The sequence below is a fragment of the Lupinus angustifolius genome, chromosome LG06 (assembly GCF_001865875.1).
Source record: "Lupinus angustifolius cultivar Tanjil chromosome LG06, LupAngTanjil_v1.0, whole genome shotgun sequence".
Lineage (NCBI taxonomy): Eukaryota > Viridiplantae > Streptophyta > Magnoliopsida > Fabales > Fabaceae > Lupinus > Lupinus angustifolius.
Window position 1 is genome coordinate 11204955 of NC_032014.1, and position 27392 is coordinate 11232346.

Consider the following 27392-nt stretch of genomic DNA (forward strand, 5'->3'; position numbering starts at 1 on the left):
TTGTTCTAAACCTGGGTGTAACCTTTGTCCCAATGGCTGGGTTATGGACTTATGGGGATGTCCCTCTGCCCTTAAGATAGTTTGGGACAAGGGATTATGTTGCATTTGGTTGGAAAGTGACTCTTTTGGCCACTCGCCTAATACTTAATGGCTCCTCACATCCATGTAGAAGGATCCTTAAGATGATCAATGATATTCAAAGATGGGATAGAACTGTCTGATCTCTCATGGCTATTGAGAATGCAACCAAGTAGCTGATTTCTCAGGGACCAAGTTCTCGGATTGCAAGAAGTCATCTAAAATCTGAATTGCTGGAGACAAAGATCAACCTGGAATTGGAGTGTTCTCCTGCGATGGTAAGAGATGAACGAATTGGAAGAATACTACAGAGATGGTGCACCAAAGAATATAAGAGTTTAGTAGATCAAACTCTCAATGAATCTGATCACAAGTATAACATGTTTTAACATCTTTTTTTCCAAACCAATCTGACTCAGTAAAAGAACCCATCATCTACTAGAGGCAGAGTCACATGACCTATGTGGCGTATCCAGACACGAGCTGTTGATAAAAGGCATTGAAGATTGAAGACTTACTTATCCAGACCAGAGAGATCAAAAATGCATTTAATATGTTAGTAAGATATCAAAAATGTCAATAAACTTGAAACCAATACAAATTTTTTTTACAATGGGCTAGAATAAATTTCACATCCAAGCAAAGCAAAATCAAGGGTCATAAGTAAGAAATGTAAAAAAGATTGATTAATGATATTCATGTGCTCTTGCAATTACTCATCTCCTCCAGTGTCTAGATCTTGTTCTATGCATTTGTCACCAATAAGAAAGTTAAAAACTTGCCTCAAATTTCCTCTAGATGGTCGTGCATTTGTTGCAAACTTACATACATATACAAGCCGTCGCCGCATATCCCATTTAGTGACATTTATCATATTGAAGGACTTTCCATCATCAAAAGTACCTGAAAAAAGTTCAGATAGCAGGGATGTTTAGTGATAAAACTAAAGATGATATTAAATAAAGCAATATGCTTTAAAAAAACAAGAACGTGGACAAACTTAAAATATATCTTCCACACATTTACTGCGTTGTTATTTGTTATCATCAACTGCTTAAATGTTAAAAAAATTGCCACCTTATCTCTAGGAACTAATTCAAGCCTAATGACTTTAAGGGTTTCACAATGATGGACACTTCTGAGGAGCAACCAAAGCTCAACAAAAAAAACATTCATTATACATATATGCTCCAAGAAATATTTGAAGTGGGAGCCTCATGCATTGGGTGTCCCTTTTTATATTTCAATGCAGATGATACCAAAGAAACAAAATATTTAAAAAGGAAAATAACCAAAATAATTACATAAGTGAATGTTGGTAAAATCTGCAATGAAGATGGTGGAACGATTGCTACAATGAAGGTAGTTTAAGATAGTTCGAACAAAATTCACTAAACCATTGATAACAACTGCAATCTTCAAATGCCAGAAGGCAACAAAGCTGAACTATTCATGGCAGAAGCAATTTTCAAGCTTAACCACCATGGAGAAAAGTAGACAAACAAGAATGATGGCCGCACAATAGACAACACCAAACAATAAGGACTAAACTTGAGGATTGATCATCAATAAGGAAGACCTAGAGAGCACCACTAACCAGAAACCACCACCAATAATCCGGACGACATCAAGAGTGTTGAGAAGAACCTTGGTCAACACAAGAACACAAGTACTAACCTTGGTCAATACAAGAACACAAGTACTAACCTCAACAGTTCTATATCCGACACTCTCCCTCAAGTTGAAGCATATATATCATATGCATCTAACTTGTCACATATGGAGCGAAGAGAAAACCAACAGTGCATGTGACAGAGATGACAACCGCAAATCCAAGAAGAACGATGAAAATTTGAAGTTCTAACAAAATCGCACAACAACAAGAACAAAACTAGAGTAGGGAGAGAAAATTGGCGTGCTACAGAGGGAGAAAAGGACAATAAAACAATGAAAACAACAAACCTTGAAAGTGGGATAACAATAATGACTAAAACAAGTGCGAAAGAATGTAACAAGAAGAAAACCAACCGACTCAAGAATCACAGGGCTAAGCTTCCCTCAAGGTGGATACCATGTTGAAATTATAGTGCTTAGATATGGAAGGATAAAAATGAATGATCAAAATGCTAAATTGTATTGATAATATTATGATGATGTAATGTTTTGTGATACAAAAGACATAATACTAACACCTTTTTATACCAATACAGACTCCTAATAAAATAAGGAAACAAATCATTAAAGACAAAATAAAGTAATCTCATTCCTAGGAGATGTTCTAAGATAATCTAAACAAATCTAAGATATAATCATCAAAATATGAGATATATTCTCCATATATACATGTATCATCTAGATATTTATATTCTAATACTCTATTTGTTAGCACAACATTGTTGTGTTTTCCTTGATAATAGACATCAGATTTTATTTAAAGATGCTAATAAAAGGCAAGAGTCTGACTTGTACACATAAAGATGCAGGATGAATACTGAAATCAATGATTCTATACTATGACGGAAGGCCTTTACAAATAAATTTTGTGCCTGCTGAAAGATATGAAGAATATACCTTTTTCATCAAATAATGACATCAAAATGGCTAAGCAAACACATATGCTAATATCTTCCCCTGAAAAGCCAAAAAAATAAATGTTAGGCAAGGCTAGGCATGACAGTTTCGTACAACACATAAAATAATCAGCTTCAACACAGGTGCAAGAGATCGATTTAAAAGGATTAAAGAAAGGCACATAAAGATTCAAAAGGATAAAATTAGAAAGAAAAATATGGGAAACACAATAAAAGTTGAAAGAGGGCGAATATCTTAGATGCATGAGAAATTGGGAATAGGATAAAAAAGTAGTAGTTGCATGGGTATCTTACATCCTCATATTTAGTAATAGGTATAAAAACTGAAAGCTAAAAAATAAAGGATACACATGGTACATCATGGGAATCTGCAAAGCCTTTTACTCAGGAAAGTCAGATTCCCAAATTTTTTTGAGGTATGATGTACCTGTAAGCTAAATTTATGGAATCATGGAACCATAAACCTGATAGGAATGTTGGATGCTAGTGTTTTAATCATATACATCTTTACCAATAACAGGTTTCTAACCCAGGTATCTAAAGATATCCAGAATCCTAGATGAAGATTATTGTGTACCACCAATCACTTCCGACAGCTTTCAATGACAATTAAGCTGTTAACAAATCCTAAGCACAACCCATGAATGACTCCATGTTTATTGCAATCGGTTTAACACAAATAGTAGTATACATAATAAATAAACCAGGCAGACAGAGGGTACTTTAGCCTATTTACCATTATGACAACAAATGAGCAATCTTTTTCTTTGTCTGAGATTGAACTTTGCGAAGCTCACCGCAGAAGGAAGATTGTTGAGTAAGGAAAATCGATCAAACTTTGAAGTCTGGTCATCAAAAAATAAAATGAGCAAAAAAGTTCTACAGAATGATATTAAAATCAACTTTTCCTTCAACTTCATACTCACCATCATTGGAAGATGCAGATATGCTTCAGCACTGGGAAGATTGACAGGGATGGTCTCACAGTCACAATTCAATATGCAATCAACATCAGCCGCACCTGCAGCTGTGCCAAACATTGACATTGGATACTCAGCAAAAGAAACATAGTAGAATGCAAATTACTGCTCTGTGATGTTGCTAATCAGAAGTGAATTGGACGACAAGGCAACCGAAATATGTCTCTATCACAGAACGTAAAAAGAATTTATAAAAGTGACAATGTATTTTCATTTCAAAGATCCACCCTTTAAAAATTATAATTATATAGCAGAGAAAATTGAGAATTCTGAAAAGAAAAGGGTATATTATAAAAGTGCATCAATTAATAAGCATACCAATTTGAGATGTGCCAACAGCCACATTAGTTGAACCCAACCAAGATATTGCCAAATCTTCAGAAGATTCAGTGTCAATTTTAATGTTTGAAATATCAGCAATATCTAATGGTTCTTCATGTGAAAGACAAGATGACTTGAGGGGTTTAACTGTTATCTGAGGTGCACTTTCTCCTCTATAAGCACGATATACTCTATTCTTTTCAACTAAATCTGCAACCTTCTGGTTACACACATCGGGGCCTGAGTTTATAAGATCATAAACATGATTCCAGAAGAGACTGGGAGATAGCCCCCTGGCCCAGCTTTCTTCATCATCTCCAGCGCCTGGTATGTAATTCCAGCTAAACTCAGATGTGGTTCTTTGCTGGCTTATGCCAGTTGATAAAGATGTAGATACAAGTATGATGGGTGTGAAATCCCAGGAATCATGGTCAGGTACTTCATTTAACCATATGACAGTTTTTTGCGAAATCCAGAGAGGGCGCAAAGGTTTCTTCAAGCACGCGGCAAGGGAAGCAATATCAGCTCCACTTGCTTTTAATCCTAGAGTCCATTCTTCTAATCGCTCCTCAATCAAAGCTTTTTCTGTTTCAGAAACCCACAAAGGAAGATGCAAGGAGCAATCCCAATCAAAAGAGACATCTCTTGTAACTGTAGAGTGTTCATCACACCCATTAGAATCCTGCTTTACGAAGGCAACACAACAATCCAAAATTAAAAGAAAAAATGTGCAGAGTGCCATTTAGTTGGAACATGCAGATACAGGCTAAATCACAATTTTTGCAATACTATTTGAATCATGAATAGCAGAACACAATCTCTCCAATTTAATGTTAAGTTGTTAACCACTTCATGTGCTAGTACTAGTGCTACTTACCCCCTTGAATGATGCATCACCATTGGTATCATGAAACTCCTTCCTGAAATTGCTAATGGCTCGATTCAAAACACACGTCCAAATGGGTATAGTTTTTGACATGCTATCAGGAAAGCGCTTTCCTCTTCGAGTGGCATCAACTATCATACACCCACCCTTCTGTCCTACCCAGTTATCATCAAAATTCAAACATAAAGTCATATTTTTTTCTTCAAAAAACATAGACAGAAGGACTCCAAGAAAAATCATAGGCAAAACAATTAGGAAAGATTTAGAGATCCATGGTTTGCCAATGGACATGATTTATGATAAAGCAGCATGACATGTTCCATCCATGTAGCCGATACAACCTAGTGGGACAAAGCCTAATTATTGTTCCTAAAATGCATTATGCAATTGAAAACACCAAAAGTTGAATGCAGCTAACTATCATATAAACTGCTACAACACAATTATGATCAAATAGGGTCGACCCAAATTAGCATTTCATACAAAAAAAATTCCACTTTCACACAAACTCCCCATACCTCCAAAAAAGACCCATTTTCCCTATATCTAATTATCTCAAAACCCAATCATAAAAATTCCATCTTTTTGTCTCCCTAAAAAAACCCATTATCTATGACTGAATGCAATGAAAAGAAAGAAGCTTAAAGGAAGAAAAACATGATGGTACCAGCAAGTTGAGCAACATGAAGATTGAGGCGTGAGGTATTGAAGGACCAATTATTGGTGTGGCCATCAGTGGATTTGAAATAACATGTGGCATAGAACTTGGGTGAATACCAGAGACCACAACGAAGGTTAGCGAGAAGAGGAAGCTGAGGCCATAGCTGAGAAATTTCACCAACAAAAATGGAGTCTTGGTATATTGATTTCAATGCATTGTATAAAGTGTTTTCTCTTCTCTTTATGCTTCTTGCAGCTTTGTAAATGCTTAATTTCCCTCCTTCTTCTCCTTCCATCTCTCTCTCTCTCTATCAAAACCTCTTTTTGATCCTTGCCTACAAGTTCAAAACCCTTGTAACTTGTTGTTATCATATATAAGGTATAAGAAAAAAATATAAATATAATTTTGAACCTACCCCATTATATATATTTTTTTTGAGTAATGTTGGTTATTTTTCTTTTTCCTTTATGAAAATGATTTTTTATTATGAAAAAATATTTTTTTTATTTCAAGGGATGGGTTAATGATGATACTTTTATAACAATGTGAGATAATGGACCAAAAACAATTAATTATATCCACTCATGGTTAATTTATGTTACACACATTCCGTTAAACTCAATTTTCAATCCAAGCTAACTTAAATTTCATTAGGTTGATATGATTTAGTTATACACAGAGAAATACTATAAGGTGATTTAAATTATATTGATGTTATTGTTTTATAGCATCAATCAACTTTCTTTTAAATTAGATTCACTAGTCTCAACTCTATAGTGCATCATTTTCCTAAAATGGATTGATTAATGCTTCTCTTGGCATTATTTCTTGCCTCACACATTGGGTTGAGGTGGGGAATTAAGTCACCATAAGTGTGTAGAAAATGAGTTAGGACTAATCAAATAAAAAAATGGTTAAGATGTAAGATAATGTATGTGTAAGTGTGTCCGAATAGCACTACTTGAATTGACTATTTTTATTTAATATTTAAACTTACTTGTTCTAATTTATATCTAATTATACTGATCAAGTACTCTAAAAAGAATTTATAAATGAACTGTTACAAAGTAAATTAAAAAAAAAAGGAGTGCAAATGGCATGGTGGTTTAACATGAATTCATTGGATTTGCCAATCCATAAGAGGGTAAAAGCTAGAAATGACTTATAAAAGTTCTAACTCTACTACATTGTGTTTGACAATCAAATAGGAAGCAACTTCATAGGACTTTAGTTATTTAAAACTTTTATTCTTGACAGCATTTTTCAGTACTCCAGTGGTTGCTGAAGAAGCTGGATTAATGGCTTTCCTTATCTTAAAGACATTCCATGCAGTGCTAGCAGCATGTCCTGCAGTTGCAAACACATGCTCAGTAGCTTCTCCAGCATTTTCACCAAACCTGTTGGCCAAAGATGTACATATAGTGATGTAATATGTTTATTAATAAACAAGCCATGTTTATTTAACAGAGAACTGTTGTTCCAGATCATATCTCATATGTTGTCTTGTACAAATGAAAACATATCATGTCGATTAAAAATTTTAAACATTCATTATTATTATTGTTTTTGTTTCATTATTATTGGTTCGTGACAGCATATGAAACAATAGATGTATATGTTGATGTTTGTTATCAACCACTAATTGAATCCATTGTGCATTAGCACAAATATGCACCAGGTCACTTTATTTTAGAACAAAACTTTGGTGTTTTTCTTTATATGCTTGTGATACTATTTCCCATCCAATTATAACATGTGTAGCAGTGTTGTATTTTAATTGATGAACTATTATAATGGTTATATCTTTAATGAAAAACATCACCACAAACATTTAGAGAACAATGCCTAAGTTTTATTTTTCATTTTATATGCATCAATTACAATGAGACCCTACCATAAAATTCTGCTATATATAGGACCCTGCCTTTACCTGTTAGAAACCATTCTGGATGTAGCTTTGGAGGTGGCAGAAAGAGTTTGTTTCTCAGCAGCTTCAGCTGCATCAAGAACTTTATCTACAACATTAAAGGAGAATATCAGGATGGTGCTGCTTATTTGAAAAAAGTGATTATTAGAAAATAGAAAGTAGGAAATCTGATTGTCCATAAGTTGAGGACAAATGATAAAACTTGACTTGGTTTAACACTTTTACTTACTCACTGCATCAAGGGAAGCCAAAAGCACTTCACCAGGAAGCATCTTTAGGAATGCTTTTCCTGCTTGGGATTTAACCACAGGACCCATCACTGTTCCACTAACTATACCAACACCATTAAGTAAAGATTTACTTAACTTCTCAGTCATTTTGGATAGCTTTCTCACACTATATTGCAAACAACATTATAGATAATTGCTAGTTAAATCACAACATAGTTAAATCATTTTATTCATAACATAGCAGATAACTAGTGGTTAAATCATGCCATAGTAGAATATAATCATTCACATGTTCACTTTTTGAATACCGTTTGAGGTTTTTATTAATCTTGTTCTTCTTTGAGGCATCAGCAGTGTTGCTGTTCATACTTTCTCTGGCCACCACACCATTTTGTTCTTCTGCAGAACTATTTAGGATTGTTTCTCCTCCTTTGTGGACCTGATTTTTCCACCAAAAAGTTGTAGAAAGAAATAAAAGTTTACAATAATTTAGGGTTATTATCAGTCTTTCTATCAAAGTCACATACATTTTTCTAGCTTCAAGAAACTAATAGGCCGATGCTTCATTATAAAATTAAAAGTGAATAGCAAAATGAAATCACTAAGGGAGCCTTCGGGATGCGTGAATGTTCCTCCCAACAAGTGTCACTCCCAGGAATCGAACTCTTGACCTTTCGGTCATCCTGGAGATCTAGCAAGGCCTTACACCGCTAAACTACTTCTAAATAAGCTAAAAACAACTTATTTTTATTAGTTTCTCTAATAAGCTTATTGAAATAAGCTGAAAAGAGTTTATAGGAATGTCATAACTTATTCTCAAAATCTCAAATAAGCTCTTCCAAGCTACCCCCTAAATTGAAGCACTTAATTCAACAAGAGAACCAAACCTTATTGGTGTAAGCATTGCTGCAAATAAAGATACCCTTCACAATTTGACCAGTTCCTTCAGCAATCACTTTAGCCAAAAAGTGATTATAATCCTCAACCCTTGGTGCAAACTCCTTCCAATCAAGATCACTCTTCCTACTCAACTTCAAACCAGAAAAGCAAGAGTGTTCCTTCAGAAAAGAATCCAGCAAACTCAAACTTCCAAAACACTCCTCTGAAAAGGACACACCATAACTAAGAGGCTCACCATCTTTTACAAGCAAAGTAAAAAGGTAATGAAGAACATCAAGTTTCACTACAGGTTCATCTTTTGTCAAAGGCCATTGAAGATCATCACCTACTTTTATTATTGTAGCAAGTGACACATTCTCATCCATTGTTTTCATGATCATGAAGTCACCTTGAGCTAGTTCAAGAGCTTCTCCTTCATCCATAAGATGAACCTTGCATCTTGGTATGTGTATAAGAACTTCTTGTTTCAGATTAATGGGTTCTGAGTAATATTCTTCATTAGTCACAGGTTTTGAGGTTTCTATGGGTGGCATAGTTGTGGAGCCACGGAAGCAACACCCCATTTTCTTCTTCTCTAGTTAGCTTCTGTTGCTTTCTCTTTCACTTGGATTGTTGATAGAGATAAAGCCATAATGGTGGAGAGTTTTTTGTTGTAATGGATTCTTTTGTTCGTTGCTTTATTCTCTGTTTCTGGTGAATAATATATTTCATATAACTTTCGGTGGAAAGTATCATAAGAAAAAAATATGGAGATTCTTGATAAATGTGTTATAGCATTACAGCTTGGCCTTAGTGTGAAACCAAAGACTTTATTATAACTTGAGTTATTTTTGCAAGATTATTCTCCTATTTTTTCATGAGCGTTGTTTTGAAAACTTTCACTGCACTTGAATTTTGTCCAACAATTACAAGGTGTGTGATACAGGTTCCTTTTATGTGTGGTATATGGTTCCAGAGTTTTACACTATTATTACTAAAAAAAATTACGACGAACTTAATATGTGGTACACATAATCTCGATACGGTATGTAGGTTAAACGAAAGAAATATGTAGCTATGTTTTTTATGTCTTCATTTATTTGTTGTTGTGTGGTACTAATCCATATGGTAGACAGAGACTTGCATCAACAGGAGCAGGACTATCCTATGAATGTGACAAATTGTTAGTCTTCCTATCAAGTTGAAGAATATACATCTCCAAGTTCTAGTTGTTTCATAGTTGTTGCATGATCTACACAATTCTTTTGCACAAGAATGATCTACTTTGAAACAATTGATGTTGAAGAGTACCTTTAACAAACGTAATTATATTGACACCCATGATATTCAATTTCACATTTGTGGAGTAACTTATTCCAAAGTGAAAAGTAATTTGGATAATCTGAAAATAAATAGTCTTTAGAACAAGCTATCTAAAGAATGTTTGGGTATGAGTAAGGTTTTTAAGAATACTTGTTCTCAATAGCCTTGTTTGATTTTGGAGCTTTTTTCAAAAAGTTGCTTCTAGCCTTTTTACCATTTACACTTATCAACTAGTTAATTAATTTTATCAAACACTTTTATATATATATATATATATATACCGAAATCCTCAAGATCTTGACATCAATACACTTTTGTTTTGACTTGTTAAAAGTTTTCTTATAATAATTCGTAAAATGATAAAACTTGTATGAATAGGAACTTTAGATTTATAAAAGTTAGGTAAAGAAGGGAATATGAAATAATGATCCTTTGTTTGAAATTAAAAATGAATGTGAATCACTGCATGAAATTCTTTTTCCAATTCTTGACTACACAGTATACACAAATTACATCACTGAACTGTTAAAATTACAAAATCTACCCCGAGGGGAAAGCTTTAACTGAAAAATATATGGATTGAATGAGTAATAGAAAAAAATGCAACTAAGCTTCCTACCACACTAAAACCAATCAAATCATGCATGCATGCACCAAACAATAAACAAGACCAATTGATATACCAATACCCATGCTTTCCAAGTGAAGCAATAAGATAGAGAAGAAACAGAATTTGATGGCTGAATCAAGCCCTTTCTAATTAACAAATTTTCCTAGTTACTAATCATGAATGTACCAAACAATTAGGCCAATTAATCTAACAATACTCATGCTTCCCAAGTGAGGCAATAAGACATAATTTGATGGCTGAATCAAGCCCTTTTCCTAGTTATCAAATTTCTTAGGTTGATGCCATTGTGCAAAGCTTTTTACCAAAGAACTGAGGAATGAACCTCTTGTAGGCAACCCTTTCTTGCCGTATAAATGTTTTCCTCCCAAGTCTGTGAAAACTGGACCCATATCATTGCTTCTCTTAGTTCTTTCAATCTGGATAATATATACAAACAAACACATTTTAGTTCAGAAGTTCATATTGTCTATACAGAACATAAAATTCTGCATCTGCTGCAATAAGGGAATCAAAGAAGATATAAAGCCTTGACCAACTTACCTTGCTAACTTTTCCGTCTTTCAAATGGTATTGAATACCAGACCAGTCGATACATTGCGAAAAATGAGATCGAACCGCAGATATAGGGTATAAAAAGTTATCCACCAGCATTGCAACAAATACCTGCTCGAAAGAAATCACATTCTTATTTTACCAGCTAGTAATAACATTTCACATTCCTTGGAATAATATTACATTTATATCCATGTCTACATAAATTTTCCAACATATATTCACACAAGTCCTTGCATTACGTTCTCTATTTTATACTTGATCTTTCAGTTCAATGTGTTTATGTTAATCCTGGTTGTGCCAGCAGATATCCCCATGCACTTACCTAAGTCAACTCTTCACACTTGTCTTTTTTCTGTCCATTTTGGTTCCATTTCAAATTAAGTTTTTTTAATCAATATTTTGGCTTTGGATTTTTTTAAAAGCACTACATCAGTGTTAACCTGGAGTTATTATTGTTACCTTCACATAATTGGTATACAAGGCTGATAAAGAATTACTAAGGAATCAATACTACAGTAAAAAAAGGTGGCTCAGTGCACGAAACTCCCACTTAGTGGGGTCTGAGGAGGGTAGATATATGCAGAGATTTGAACTCATGATCTCATGGTCACTAAGTAACAACTTACCATTACACAAAGCTCACCCTCTTCTACAGTAGGATAAATAAATAAAAAATTGAGGTTCAATGCACGAGGCTCCCACTTAGTGGGATTTGGGGATAGCAGATGCATGCACTCTTACCCCGCAAGCAAAGAGGTTGTTTCAAGGTACGATAGGATAAATGTTTACTCAAATCTAGTCACAGAAAGCAAGGAGAAATGCTTACAAGACACCAGTTATAGGAAGCAAGAGAAAGTTGTGGTGCCTCTGGAGACAACATGTTGCACAGTTGAACTTCTATCCTTGTCAAGTTCCACATTGAAAGAAGCTCGACAAGAGTGCATACGGCTAGGACATTCACGAGCACTAACCCTGGGAAAAGGCATATATCAAAAAGGTAGAACTGAGAATGTAAAGGATGCAAAAGTTCATCTAAGAATGTCAGTCGTGTAAATGAATCTCATAATAATGGGTAAGAGAAAGCTATTGCTGGATTTAAATTACATATGCCATATCATTGCATTATTTGATGGAACAAATTATCCACACAATAAGATCACAGTCAGTAAGTATACCTGATTCCTCTGTTTTATTTTAATACCCACAAGAGTAAGACGGCAACGAAATAATAACATTAATAAACTTCTTACAAAGTGCTTATATAAGTATAGTTATTACTACCTAAAACAAAAATAAATTAACAATAATCCAGACAAGTATTATTCTCCATTGAAGATCAACAATTATAATTTGGATGTAAAGCCAAAGAGAATCAATCATCTTGAATAAAGAGCTCCTAACACTGCAAACAAGTTGATCAATAATCCCCATTCAGCATCGGAATCCAGCCAATTTGTTTACCCATGAATCAACACTAACAACCTACCTAAAAAGGAAAAGTAGTGTGCTCACCACCAGAAGTGTAGGGCATTTCTTCAAATGAGTACGGCATATTATAAAATCTTAATGCTGCTGCAACATGAATCAGTGCCATAAAATATGGTGTTACAAATCCCCATGACGCCCAAGTGTGGAATGCAAACAATGCACGGTTCATCAACCAGTTAACGTTCGTTATGTACGACTCCAACACGAATGTTTGTTTCCTCAAGTAATTCCAGTATCTGCACAATTTTAAAATAATCAAACACTGAATATGCAAAGAAACTTCAATTTCAGAGAAATATCCATACACAAACCTTCCGAAATTAAGATCACTTGCAAGGGGATGAGGGAAGACAGCAACTGGAGGAGAACTAATGAGCCTTTTATGAGCCCCTGTCAGAGATAGTAATTTGTTAGAATATTAGGTTATTGTTTTAGGAGTCTTATGAACCAAGGAAAGAGAAATTAAGAAGTTTATATAAAAGAGAAGGAAAAGGACTAAATATTCTGTGATTGATTGAATCTGAAGAGAAAAGAAGAGTGTCTCCAAGGGTTTCCCCTTCAACAAAGGGATTTTCCTTTTATAACTGAAGTAATGCTCAGTTCCCTTATTTAAGCTATTATCCTGATAAAATCTTTGATCACCCGCTCATCTATCATTTCTGACAGCTTTTCTGTCTTGCCGTATGTACACTTTTGGGTCCCATCCGAGTCTTACCGTGTTAGAGATCTTATTGGGCTAGGCATGCAACAATCTCAGTACACTACTACTAGACCTAAATTACTATAATCATAAATGGGAGTGTTGGTGGTTTGTATTAAACATCAGTACATCACAACTTATTATTAAAAAACTTGCATTCTCTCTTTCCCCTATCATTCCAACAGCAATGAACAGCATAATAAACAGGAACAAGACAAGAAGAAAAGTATAAAGCAATATAGTGAGGTCTATTCTAATTGAATTACGGGAAGGTTATTGCATTTCTTTCTCAAAAGAAGGTAGCGTGAAAAATGTGGACCAGTCTCTTGAACACTTAGTTTACTGAAGAAAATGTAACCCAAGCAAAAGTATCACAGATGAGCAATGCTGATGAAACAATTATATATGAAGATTCAAGTGCTACATAAAAAAATTATAAGAGGACTAAAGATGTACCGGCTATGGCTGCAAGAGTCATATCATCTGAATATCCACCATTTTTAAGTCCCGAGACTAAACCATAACGATCTTGCCTGAAGTCATCAGCATGCATCTGGGGAGAAACTAAAGACTGTAAGTTTTTTTTCTTCTTCAAAGCATTGACCAAAAATAGAAATTTTAAAAGCTACTTGCCATCATGCACCCTCCCCACAGAAAGAATGTTTTTCCACCAGTGGCAAAGCCCATTGAACAAGGCTGTCAAAAAAAATATCCGGAACAAATGAGTTAAAGAATTACAATTAAATATGATGGTATATTATGAAAAGCCTAAAGGAAAATTTATCTAATGAGTTCTGGGACTGAAGTGGAAATGTGGAATTCGATTATCTAAGCTTCATCTGTAGGTTTAATTTCAAAGCAAAAGGAGAATAAAACATGCAATCATATACAAACATGTGCTGCAGAGATTGGAAATAGAAAGCCAGACGTAGTTGTGTACCATATGGTATTCATAGATGCAATAACTCCCTAGACTTCCAGATGGCAGATCAAGAGGGTATCCAGTTTGAATAAATATCTGTTGAGCATCGAAACAGTTAAGACCATAATCAAATAATTTAGGCAGATGGCACCATAATTGTTCTAATTAAAATCTTAAAAATAGAATAACATGAAAAAATTAGTTTATACCTCTGGTCTCTTTTCCATCTCACGAGTGAGTGCTCCAATTGATCCAGGATGTACCCTAACATCATCATCCAAAAACAGTACATACTTGCTGTCTTTATGCATTTTCTCCACTCCAACCTGCCCAGGCGCTAAGTAATATTAGCATAGTTGGTCAAATGCATCTAGCAAGGACAACTTAAAAAAATCAACAAGAACGAAAATGTCCCAAAATTTACTGATCCATATCAATAAGTTAAGTAGGTCCCAAACACGGGTATTTTCATTTGCCTGCCATGTGTTATATATCGGAGATGTTTCCAAAAAAAACTAGTCACTAAAACAAGTAAGGTTATCACCAATTTCAAATTTTCAACATAGATTAAAATTGACTTCAAATAAAAGTAAGAAATACTAGACTGAAGTTTCCGATTCAGCATGGAACATGGGCTTACTTAGTTACTTTGTATTAGAGAAGAGAAACCAAAATACATATTTAACAAATTCCATACCAATTGATTGTGAATTTTTTGACTACAAGTGGTCGACAAACCAGCTACAATGATCTTAGCATCAACATAATCCTGCATACATCCAACAGACATTCAATTTAGTGAGATGCAGAGAAGAATAGCAGATACAGCCGAAACCTGCAACAGATTCATGCATGAACAACACAGCTACAGAATCAGGTCATTGTATGGATGTTTCGATGGTTCCAGAATGGCAACAAGGAGAAAAAATTAAATGAGTTTAAGGTTGCAAGCCTTCATACAAATAATTACAAACATGAATGTTAAAAAAGTTAAAACAAGATTCTGTGGACTTATTTATACCTCAAATTCTGATATTAGGCATGATACAGCACGGTACGCAGGGTCCTCTGTACCTTCTACCACAAAAATAAATTCTATAGGGCCACCATAAAGAGATGTTATCTGCATTCGAAAAGAAAATAGAATCATAATTAGCCAAAACTTTTTATTAAAAGATTAGACCAAACAAAAAAAATGCAACAGCAATTGCCAGCAAAATAGACACTAAATATTAGCCAAAAAAGATATTGAACATTACAATTTAATACACGTTTTAACTTATTGTAGGGCAAAAATGAATTAGTATACTTATTACTCACAGTGCCAAGGGGCAAGAAATCAAACAAATTGAGATTAAAATTCTAGAAAAATGCAAGACAAGGCATGTGAAATATATAGATAAATATAAGATTCAGTTAAATTTTAACTTCCAAGCCATAATGCAATATTCATGATAGAACAAATAAAACAGTGAAGTGCCACAGGAAAACCTAAGAAAATGTAATTCTAGATAGCATAGCACCCTCGTACAGGTTCTGGTGGCATGTATCCTATAAGTTCTCACCTGAGTCCTCCAATTGTGGAGATTGTGCTCTCCAAACCCTTTTAGCGGCATAATTACTGTTACTCTAGGAAGGTTGACCTGATTGGAGTGCTCAAATTCATTAATATCATGATAGAGGAAAGATAAGCTATTGCCATTCTTCATACTATCGGTCATTTGTTTTATCTCTCTGTTCCTGTATGGGGAAAATGCTGTAAGTTTCTGATTGATGTGACAATAGAAGTGTTTCCTAACTCAGACGTCAAAGAATACCTGACACGAGCAGCAAGAGCCCACCCCAATGCAAGTACTAAGCAAATTATACATCCCTGCAGCACAAACATAGAGTTCAGTCTTTTATGACATGGTAACATGACAGATTCCCTCTAGAGCAACAAATGGGGAAGAGTACAACACAAGATTTCAAGGAAACTTATGTAAATAATTATCGAGCAAAGATACTGTTGAGATTTTTTATATAAGTAGTAGATTACCGAGAAAATTAGAAGACTTTATATGTGATTAAGATTGAATATATGATTATCAAATCATATATTTAAATCATGTCCCTAAAATTAAGGGATTCATATACTATAAATAGAAAAGGCTGAGTGCATACAAACCACTCAAGCAATTCACATAAACAATTTATACCTTTCAAGTGATAAAACGAAAGTCAAGAGCTATATGACTATCATCGATACTTAAGCCTATCACTAATGTACTAAGCCTGAGTTCCGATACTTAAGCGTATCACAAATGTACTAAGATTCCGATATGTAAGGTTATATAGGGATCACCGAAGTTGGTTTTGCCTCTCATAACAAAGTTAGTTTCATACACACGGCATAAATCGAAAACCTCACATGACAGATGCTTAAGGAACCAAACTATCTACATGGAACTTGCTGGTAAAAAATACATTTTTTTTACTGCAACAAAATCAATCATAATTCAAGGTCAATGAAAATTAAATTGACATAGAGATAGTGAAAATCAACAAGTTAACATTTTATCTCCCAAAATTATTAAGTCATCAAATAATATGAAGAAAGCAAATATCTAACAATTTGAACAAAACTTCATTCATGAATGTACCATTAGAATCTAACACCAACAAGGCACAAAAGAACAATAATTGATTTTTTTATAATAAAAAAGTAGCTAAACAAACTAGAGCAAGTAAAGTGAATTTTCAGTTAAACCAAAGGACATAAGCTCAATTCCGATATAAATAAACAAAATTGAGAAAAAGAAACAAACTTTATTAATGGGTATGAGAGAAAATAAAGTGATGGATGTTAAAGAGAAAAGGGTAGAAGTGAAAAACCTGGATCTGAATGAAAATAGCAAATGGAGTACATAGGAACCTGCTGAGAGAAAAGAGAAACAAGTCTAGAGATTGCAACGAAAGCATAATGGCTCTGTGTAACTGAAACTTCTCTCTCTCTCTGAATGTGCGAATGTTTCTAGTTTTTGTTCACTGTGTTTTTCTCAGATGGTCATGAAGAACTAAGAGAGAGGGAGAGAAAGAGAGAGAGAGAGAGAGACACACAATAGAAACGACGAAGAGAGGAAGAAAGAAAGAGAGAGAGAGATTATGAATGAGAAAGCGCCTAATTTTATATTTGCAACAATTGCTACGCTCATCAACTTGGCTTCTTGGCTAGCTTGGCTTATTGGCTAAGCTTAGTTTTGGATTGGATTTCCCTTTTCAATTTCAACACACAACCCCTAATTTTAATCAAACTTACCTTATTGTTACTTTATTATCTTTACTAGTTTGAAAATAAATAATAAAACAATATTATTTGGTCCTTACATACACCTAAATGTTAGTTGAATTATTTTTTGAATTCGAACTCAATTATAGACCTCAAATGAATTTGACCTTAAATGTCAATTGAATCAGTTTTTTAACTTAAAGTTGACCCTAGACTCATAATAAATATTATGTATTACTAATTTAGATAAAAAAATCAATATTATTTATTATTATGAATATGTTAACATATTAAATAATATATATATATATATATATATATTATATTGTTAATCGTTTACATATATGTATATATGATACAATATTAAAGAGTCAACGACATTTTGGGTCAAAAAGATGTTATTATTTTGTACAAAATTGAATAGACATATACAAATACAAGTGACCACAAGTCGGGGCATGCATGTCCCTTACTTAGCTATAAGTATTGATTGTATCTAATTTTTAAACTCGACCTAATAAAACCCAACCATATTCAAACCGATCATGATCAGGTCAAACCATGTGAACCGGTAGAGTGATTTCATGTGCATCCTAGCCACAAGTATGTGGAATTATATTGAAGTTGTAAATATCCACATTGTGTTCTCTTTCCATACTTTCTCTTAAATTTTAAAATCTCTTAAAGAGAAAAAAAAAATTATTCACCATCGGTCAATATTACATGGTATTACGTATTCAATTTTTACATATTTTATTTTTAGAATTAGAATGTATTTGTTATAATTTTATGTATTTATGATAATGTTCAATTTAATGTGAAAGATATAATTAAATAATGTGTTGATGATGTTTATTTATGATTATCTGGTCTTTTTGTAAAAATTAAATAATGTGAAGGGAAAAATAGGAAATAGAAATTACACCATGGTGGAAGTTACACAATGTTTTACATTTATATATAATATAGATAACATCAATCATTTATATTTAATTATTATTGACTTTTCAAAAAATAATAAAAATGAATGGTAAATTACTCAATGTATATAAATTTGATAATGGATGATTGACTGATATTATATTTACAGTTTTTTCTTAAAAATGAAGATGTTTTATGAGAAAATTTTAGCTGTCCTTATTGACAAATTTTAAGTCACTTGTCTCATATTTTTAGAATGATAAATGCTAAATTATGCTAGTATTTTAGCTTACAAAATATAAGAGTATAAGACTCCTTTTAAACTAATTTCCTAATAAATGGAGAAATTTAGGAACTTTCTCCTTCCTTTTAACCATAACTAAAGATATTTCTATAAACTTTATAAATATGTGCATGAAAATAGTGATAAAGAGGGGCCACGTTGAGATAGATGGTTATTCATGTGTGGAGAAAGGGAAGAGTGGTAGCGTGGAAGATGTCACCTTATTCGGAGCCAAAAGATGCTTTATGTGAATGCGAATCTCATTTATATTCCATGTGGCTTTTTCATGTGTTGCTTTTTCGTCCATGTTTTTCATGTTAAATTGTTAATTTTGTGAGGATGGTAATTATTAATTAATTAAAAGAGTTTTATATTTATGTATACTAATGTGCGGCAGACACTTCGTGTTTGTCGAGTGTCTGTTGGTCACGTTCTTACGTTCTTATTTTACAATACTAAGTAATTAATTTTTATACACTTCATTTTGTAGCATTAAAATGTCTTTTTTGTATTGTATTTACTTTGTATTATATTTTTTTTGTCTTTACTAGAATATTCAACTTACTATTAATATGTTTGAGGTTGTTATATAGGATTATATGGATTTTTTAAATTAAAAATTGAAGGGCAAAATAAGAATATATAAATTATATCATGGTGGTGGTTACACCATGTTTTGGTTTTATATATAGTATAAATGTAAAGAAATTTATAAAATTAATATAACATCTACTATTCATATATATTACTTTTAACCAAGAGTCATCTATAACAATTAATATATGAATGATATATAGTGGCGGATCTTTAACTAAAATTTAGATGTGACAATAATATTTAATTACAATTTATAATTAAAATTAATTAAATATAAGTAAACATATATAATTGTTTCAAAATTTCAACGTAACATATTAATTCTAAATAACATTTTAACAACTAAAGATGTTAAAGAATAATAGACATTCATTTAAAGTGTCACTTTTCGTTCTTTTAAATACTTGAACTCTATGATGATTGAATCATAGATAAATTTTTTAATTATTTCATTTTCAATATAAATCACAATAATGTTGTCATCAATAAATTTATTTTGATTAATGATTAAATCAATATCTATTATAAGTGAGATTCAGAATATATTAACAATATTTATAACTATATTCTAATATGGAGTAATGATAGTGTAATATTAAATTATCAATTAAGAAAATAAGAATATTACATAAAGAAAGTATTAATGAAAATAACTTACAAACACTCCACGAATTCATGAATGATGATGAGAATAATGTAACAATTTTTTTGGTAACAAAGGCACATAAAAAAATGCACTCTCAATATATGGTATAATGTTGTTGCAAGCCTATAATGTTGTGTGGCTCTATCCTATGGCGTGAATATAATAATGAAATTGTTTGTCGTCTTATTTGCTGGTCAAAATTGATAAATTAGATTTTAATTTAAACACTCACTTAGTATATAAAATAAATATTTTAATAACAACAATGCTCTATTTTCCTATTAAATTTTTATACAAATCTTCCTATACTACAAGAAATTGACATGTGTCATATGTAAACCAATCATTAATATATTTTGTGATCCATATTACTTGCTATAATTCATATGATGTAGGAAGATTGTAAGAGAATATATCATTTTCGTTTTAATAAATTAAACAAAGTAAATGTGTTAAAATAAATTAAAAAAGTAAAAAATAAAATAAAATATAAAATTTGGGGGTGGGGGGTTGCCCCAACCTGTTCCTATGAAGTTCTGCCCCTAATGATATATAAACAATGTAAAAAATTCATAGCCGACACATACATAACTAATTTTAAGTAAAAGTGAATAACTTCAAAGAAAAAAATGCATGCACTAACATTGTAGGATGTCGTTTTAGAGAATTAAATTAAACAAATTAAATGTTCATCAAGTTTTTAAATTTTAGAGAATGTCGTTTTATTATTAGCTTGTACTATGCTACATTACATGTTCATCAAGTTTAGTAATAATAGTTACAAATTTTCTTAATCATCTAATTAGATAACTCAAGGCATAATCCTTTGATTGAGAACAAATGAAAGGATTTATATGCGTGATAATGCTTATCTCTTATTGTTAAAAATTAAAAAAATCTTAGAATAATATCGTCTTAGGTATATATTTTGATCAAATGACATTGGAAAAGGTCCAACGTATTACAGTGTCGTACACTAATCAATCAAATATGACGTAGTATTTAGAACTGATGACAATTAATAACATGTGGATCATGGACTTTTAATAAGAAAGCAAAAGATTTAATTTAGTCTCTAATTTGGTTCTAAGGAATGTGCATGTGGGAGTCCACCAACATTGCTTCTGTTTTCAAGACTCAATAATGAATCTAAATTGAAGAATATTATTCAAACAATAAAACATCGACCAGAACAAAAAATAGCTTTTCAGTTTTGTCTAATGTTACATGATAAATGAAGCAGTGGTCTGAGATGTATTGAAAATGATGTTTGTTTGATTGGAAATGATGTTTGTCCCATACAGTAGAATTGTGATTCATAAAATATCAGCTTTCAGCTTCGAACAATGTCAATTGGTTGGGGTAGTGCTCCTTAGTTCATTCGTTTTTAAGAATGAGTATGACTCCTTTTCATTAATGGAGAGACAAATTATATTTGTAGTATATTTTTAAGGTCAAAATTATAATTCTAATAAAAAGTAAAAGTTATAAATGTCATTGTATTTTGAGTTTTTAGTGTATTTTCTCACTACTTATCTCTCCATTAATGGAGAGGAGTCTAACTCTTATAGAATTAGAACCACATAAAATACCTACTGGATTTGATTCTTACGGGTTATTGGGTATATTCTAGAGCATCTAGAAATTTAGAAAATATTAAAACAAAATTGTAGGTATGTTCGTATAATAAAAAAATACAATGTCAATGTTGCTTTAAACAATAAAAAGGAAAAATTAACAAAAACAAATACAAAACATATTTTAAATACAATTTAAATTGCAGATTAATCACAATTCATTATATTGGAATAAACATAAAAAAATGATTTAAATAATAATTGTTTAATCAACATAATATTACATTACAAATAATTACTACATAACATTATCATTATAATGAAAAATTAGCAAAAACTATTTAATCAGTCGTATTATGAATTAACAACATAATATCACATTTATGAATTAATATATGATATTACAATTATCAATTAATAATATAATATCATAGTTGTGATTGATATTATATTGCACGGTATAAGTATTATGTGTCTAAATACATCATTACTCATAGTGGTTCTACAATGAGTTTAAAAATCTTTAGGCTCAATCACTTTTGCCTTCAAAAAACAATGACTGAGACTTGAGTCATTACATGTATAGTATCAAGTACTTGTTAGTTTGGGTATCCATTACCATCTGTATTTAAAGTTTCAAACCCATAAAATACATCTCATTCGACTTCTTTTAAAAAAATTACTCTATTAAAATTAACTTGACTTCTCATATTGTCTCACCACAAAAGTAAAGGCCTTAATAAAGCTTCAAGAGATGACAGAGAAAATTACGGGGTTAATTGAAACTAATCATAAGATGATTAACAAAGATTTTATCTCCTTTAAAATATATTTTTTCAGAGTGTGAAAATAAAAGTTCAGATTTTTAATGAATGGTTGAAAACTTGAAATCAATATACTTAACTAATAGATCTATGTTAAAATTTGTCTTAGCTCATTTGCAATAGACTCTATAATTTTTAGAGCCTCTAAAAAATACCAGTTATTTGAAAAGCTAAAATTTTCAACAATATGGAAATATTGATTGCCTAAAAAATAGAATTTTAATTATTTAATTTTGAGTGGACCATTTTGGGAGGGTGGACATCTTCTGGTTTAAAAAATGTTTCATATGTCATTGTTTTGTGATTGATCAGAAAATTATTTAATTATTAAATTTTTAACTTAAATATATTTTTCAACCCATCACAATCAGTGACACGTAAAATGATACATTTTTATGAGTCCACATATGGAAAGGATGCTCTCTTGGAGAGTCCAGTGCTAAATAAGATGATGACATGTGACAAAAAAATCTTTTCAACGGTCACGATTTCATATTATTTTTAAATAAAAAATAAATAAATAAAGTTTAAAAAAATCTCAGTTACATGTTCTAGTAATGATCTCTACAGGAGAGGAGTTCAACTCTCCACATATATACTGCCCTTAAGGGAGATGCAGTTTGCTATCCATGTTAACTGCCCACACTGTACTCACATGGTATTGCTGCCAGCTTTGGATGTTGAAATGGAATACCACTCTTTATCATGTGGCCTATTACAGTTAAATGCCAGCAAATGGCGTAATTTATTTAAATTTATAGTAAAATATTCCAACATACCAGTACCTTATTGATTATATTATTTAATAATGATTATTTATGCTAGCTCAGCAACAATTAACCTCGCTGATTTTGGTAGGAACAAAAGAATGAGTTTTGAAAAATGATAAACAGCATCAATAACAAACAAGTCACATCTCACATCCCCACAGATAATAGTACCAAACTGAAGGTGCCCACAGGAAGATGGATCCAGAAAACATCATGGGAATGAGGTTAGACTTTAATTCTGATGCATCATCTTTGTAAAGTCTTTTTTGATCAAACTAACAACTTGGGACCATGTGTGTTGTCCCAATATTTTGTGTTAGTCTATGTGCAAGAAGATATGGTTGATTAAAAAAATATTTAATAATTATATTTTTTAACTTAAATAATTGTTGTTCAACCAATCAAAGTTGATAGGACATGAAATAGTACGAAAAGTGAGACTTTACAAAATATAATTGGTTGATAGTGTTAAAATCTTTGACAGATTGTAACACTTTTTGTCAGCACATCATCTATTATTCACATTAATATTATCATATTGGGTACATAAACAAATGAACAATAGGTGATTGATTGTATATAAAATTTTACAATGAAAATTCATCAAAATCCTTCTGTGTAAGTACATCATAATAAATTCTTATAGTATAATATAAGTATCTTTATTCATGCTTTTTTCCTACTACTTCATGGTGGGATTGTAACAAGAGCCATTCACTTCCAAGTTTTAGATCAAAAGTGATATGTTGTCAAAGAATTATGAACATGTCACTTCACTACCATAATCCCTTCATTGAGCAATTGTAACTACAAATTATGACAATAATACAAGGGTCTAATGGTATTTATGGAGAGAACAGGAAGCATGCACTTTATGGAAAAGAAACAAGTACTTCCCTTATTGGGCATCTAGTAAGGGTACTTCTCTGCTGTTTTGCTGGTTTGTCCATATCATTGATTGATGATGATTGGCAATTGCAAAGGGAATATCATTGTTCTTGACTACTTTGTCTCATTCACTCATCTGTATCCCTTAAGGGTCCATTTGTGAGTTTGATTTTGGAGGGGAATGAATGAGAGGGGAGGCTTCACAGTCATGAAATACACTCATGAGATAGCTCTGAAGCCTTCTATTTTCATTTTTTCCCCTTCAAAACCCGACTCGCAAACAAATCCTAAAGATTTTTCTCGAAGCAATATCTAGAAAACAATTGAGATAGAGGGCGAGCTGCAACACATCGATAATATAATGCCTTATGAGTTGAAAGTTATGGATTCAAATCTTCAAAATTACCTACCCGTTTGCTGGGTAAGAATATTTATATCTCCACCAGATGAGACTCTTGTACCACTAGGCCCCTTTTATTTCTGGTAAGCATGCAAATACTTGCAGACACAAACAACAACCCACTCCCAGTAAGGGAATATAAAATTACAACTCCTTAAAGCTTCTAAGAATTTATGCCTACCAATATGTAGTTGTGGAAGTTAACAATACAAAGAAAAACTTGAAATATCAGTTCAGAAATTGATAAACTTCTGTATTTTTCTAATGGTTCAGAGAGGGGTGACTAGCATTATCAACACTATTGTAACTAGAAACATTCATAAGGAATGGTAATTAGGTCCATGCAAATACTACTACATCCATGAGCAACAAAAATCAGGCCCCTCATTCTTGTCAGAGCAGAAGATTAATGTATACTGTTTAAACCGACCTGGTGTGGCATATCCTTTTCGCTCATCCATTATAGAGCAGAAGAAGATGCTTGAAAACAACTTTAAGGGTCAAGAGTGAAGATTGGGAATGCTTCAAATATCATTCCTATATGTAAATATCTTTCCAGAATATTAAGAACTGCGACTGTTTATATCTCAAATTTAACCTGAAACAGGAGAACACGAAGAAGTGTTTCTTGCCATACAATTTTGAGCAAGAAAGTATGTGATGAATCAATTAATTATTAGCTTTAGAAATACAAAAACTTAAGACGAAGTTTGCCACCATCTTCAGATGATGCAGAAAATTAAGGATCAATTTATATACAATTAGCTTATAAATTTAACACTAAACAGGAAAATGTGTCACAATGCTTTGATCGTACAATTCCTATTAGGAGTGTGTGATTAATGAATAACGAATTATGAGCTGTATAAATACACAAGAGTGATAAACCTAAATTGAAGTTTAGCACCATCTTTAGATGATTCAGAATAATCCCTTTCCTTAATCATGGGAAAGTTATCAGGTTATTCATACAAATGACCAAGCCACTTTTGCCATCTAGACCCTGTTCCCCCTTCTATTATACATGTCAAACTACTCCTGGTTAACACAGTGGGTAACTATATCTATAATCATCATTTTCCAGCATTAAGTAAAGAGTGAGAAAGGTACATTTTGGAACAAATATGAAGACAGTACGAAAAACAGCAACTAGCAAGATATACGCAAGTTAAAAGTCTATTTCGGAACTCTAAACTTGAAACAGAAACAAGAGCAGTGATGTTTATTTGACAAACAAAAGTTGAACAAGAAAAATGCAAGTAAACTGCACTTGATGAGTTGATGTTGTCATAGGAACTCACTTCAATGAAAGTTTACGAAGGATAAAAAAGCAGGCCGTTAGTTTTATGTTCTACGAAAGCAATGGCCAAAATTTAGGACAATAAATAAGCTTTAGCACATATATTTAGTGACAACAGTAAATATATGGCAGCCCAGTGCACAAGGCTCACACCGATGGGGTCTAGGGAGAGTATAGTTGTATAATGTACGCAAACTTAACCCCACAAGTAGAGAGGTTGTTTGCAGGATTTGAAATCAATAAACAATAAATTGAGTTATAATGAAAAAAATCACATTTGACACTTTAAACAATACAATTCAAACACAACATAATATAAATACATAAGCTAAGCCAGTCTCAAATTGATACCAAAAGAAGTCTAATTTTCTATTGAAGTGAACATTTCTCAATGGTTTGAATAATTGTCAGATTCTATTTGGCGTCTTCTGGTTCTAGACAGATCGACATGATAACATGGTTTTAATATGATTACATGAACAAACGAATGAAAAGGATAACCTACATGTATTCAAAGAAATAAAACAGGGCTTCATCAAGAGACACCAAGAAAGAGCAGACTAAATAAAATGAGGCCCCACAGTGTCACTCAGTTGCGTCGGTCTATCTATACCCTTCTGGCAATGACTCTGCCGAATTTGTACCAATTAAGTGATGAATAAGCACACCAGCTGCAACACTAACATTTAAGCTTTCCACAGCCAAAAACGACAGGAACTCCTTGCCAGAGCTCTCACAATCCGAACTAATACTTTCACCATTAAATTCACTAGTATTTACATCAGAAGGTGTGTTCCCAGGAATTCTAACTAGCTGAGTACATGATCTCTCCACCAGAGGTCTTAACCCAGTGCCCTCACTGCCCAAAACAAGAATAGTTGGTGCACCAGGCACAACCTCGTCCAATGATACAGCCTTGGAGGAGACAGAGCCCCCAAGGACTCGCCAACCGTTTTCAGCTGAAGACACTAAGAATTGCATCATATTCTTGCAGTATCTAAGTTCCATCAATTCAAGTGAGCCTGCACTTGCTTTGCTTACAACACCACTCAATCGGGCTGAATTCTTCACACATAACACTATGCCCGAAACTCCGAAATAATAAGCAGACCTAATTATTGCCCCCATATTCTGAGGATCGGTAACCTCATCCAGGGCTACCAAAACAGTGGCAACTTCCCAGCAAATCTACCAATTCTTGATGGCAAGAATTGGAACAAATGGAGAGTACAAATGAAGGCATTGATGGGGTATCAAGAAGTTGATGAGATAGTTGAGCAAGGGTTCCAACCCCTCACTGAAGAAGGAACAGAAGAACAAAGAAGAATGCACAAAGAGAACAAGAAGAAAGTAGGCTAGTCTTCCCAAATCAGTCATTTCAAATTCACTCTTGAGGCTTGTTTTCAATTCATCAATTCCCTGTTGATTGCTTCCTGTGATCAACAAATCATCCACATACAAACATATGAACAGGGTATCACAGTTCTGGTTTAGTGATTTGATGTAGACTCCATACTCTACTTCACACTTCTGAAAGCCATAGCTAGATAAGAATCTATCAATTCTCTTGTTCCATGCCCTTGGGGCTTGCCTTAAGCCATAGAGTGCTTTGTTTAGTTTAAGCACCTTATTCTCATTTCCTTTGCTGATGAAGCCTGGAGGTTGAGACACATAGACTAATTCCTCCAAAGGACCATTTAAGAATGCAGATTTAACATCCAATTGCCAAAGACTCCATTTGTTCCA

General features: G+C 32.7%; 4 protein-coding genes across 8 annotated transcripts in view; all 4 read right to left on the minus strand.

Moving 5' to 3' along the window:
- On the minus strand, positions 565–5884 carry LOC109349826 (uncharacterized protein C3F10.06c). Of its 3 annotated transcripts, none has more exons than XM_019590824.1 (7): positions 5524–5630; positions 4848–5006; positions 3968–4655; positions 3596–3696; positions 3406–3514; positions 2650–2709; positions 565–981 (listed from the first exon to the last, which is right to left on the minus strand). In XM_019590824.1, exons 1-7 carry the CDS (start codon positions 5614–5616, stop codon positions 791–793), a joined length of 1401 nt encoding a protein of 466 aa, XP_019446369.1. In that variant the 5' UTR covers positions 5617–5630; the 3' UTR covers positions 565–790. The 3 variants fall into 3 exon arrangements, with proteins under 3 accessions (XP_019446369.1, XP_019446368.1, XP_019446367.1); XM_019590823.1 differs by having other exon boundaries at positions 613–981; positions 3968–4652; positions 4848–5011; positions 5524–5884; XM_019590822.1 differs by having other exon boundaries at positions 613–981; positions 4848–5011; positions 5524–5884.
- LOC109349829 (senescence/dehydration-associated protein At4g35985, chloroplastic-like) lies at positions 6620–9330 on the minus strand. Of its 2 annotated transcripts, none has more exons than XM_019590827.1 (5): positions 8562–9330; positions 7983–8113; positions 7678–7840; positions 7448–7532; positions 6620–6914 (listed from the first exon to the last, which is right to left on the minus strand). In XM_019590827.1, the coding sequence occupies exons 1-5, from the start codon at positions 9135–9137 to the stop codon at positions 6826–6828; spliced, it is 1044 nt and encodes a 347-aa protein (XP_019446372.1). In that variant the 5' UTR covers positions 9138–9330; the 3' UTR covers positions 6620–6825. The 2 variants fall into 2 exon arrangements, with proteins under 2 accessions (XP_019446372.1, XP_019446371.1); XM_019590826.1 differs by having other exon boundaries at positions 7674–7840; positions 8562–9324.
- LOC109349830 lies at positions 10292–17321 on the minus strand. Of its 2 annotated transcripts, XM_019590830.1 has the most exons (15): positions 17047–17321; positions 15990–16045; positions 15738–15912; positions 15194–15295; positions 14870–14941; positions 14382–14498; positions 14191–14268; positions 13884–13946; positions 13707–13803; positions 12862–12940; positions 12575–12786; positions 11889–12034; positions 11048–11170; positions 10728–10923; positions 10292–10591 (listed from the first exon to the last, which is right to left on the minus strand). In XM_019590830.1, exons 1-14 carry the CDS (start codon positions 17131–17133, stop codon positions 10762–10764), a joined length of 1569 nt encoding a protein of 522 aa, XP_019446375.1. In that variant the 5' UTR covers positions 17134–17321; the 3' UTR covers positions 10292–10591; positions 10728–10761. The 2 variants fall into 2 exon arrangements, with proteins under 2 accessions (XP_019446375.1, XP_019446374.1); XM_019590829.1 differs by having other exon boundaries at positions 10294–10923; positions 17047–17317.
- LOC109349832 (rRNA methyltransferase 1, mitochondrial-like) overlaps positions 25989–27392 on the minus strand; it is a 2562-nt gene continuing 1158 nt past the window's right edge. Inside the window, 1 exon segment of the mRNA XM_019590833.1 lies at positions 25989–26808. Coding sequence (XP_019446378.1) covers positions 26250–26808 — 559 coding nt within the window. The 3' untranslated portion in view covers positions 25989–26249.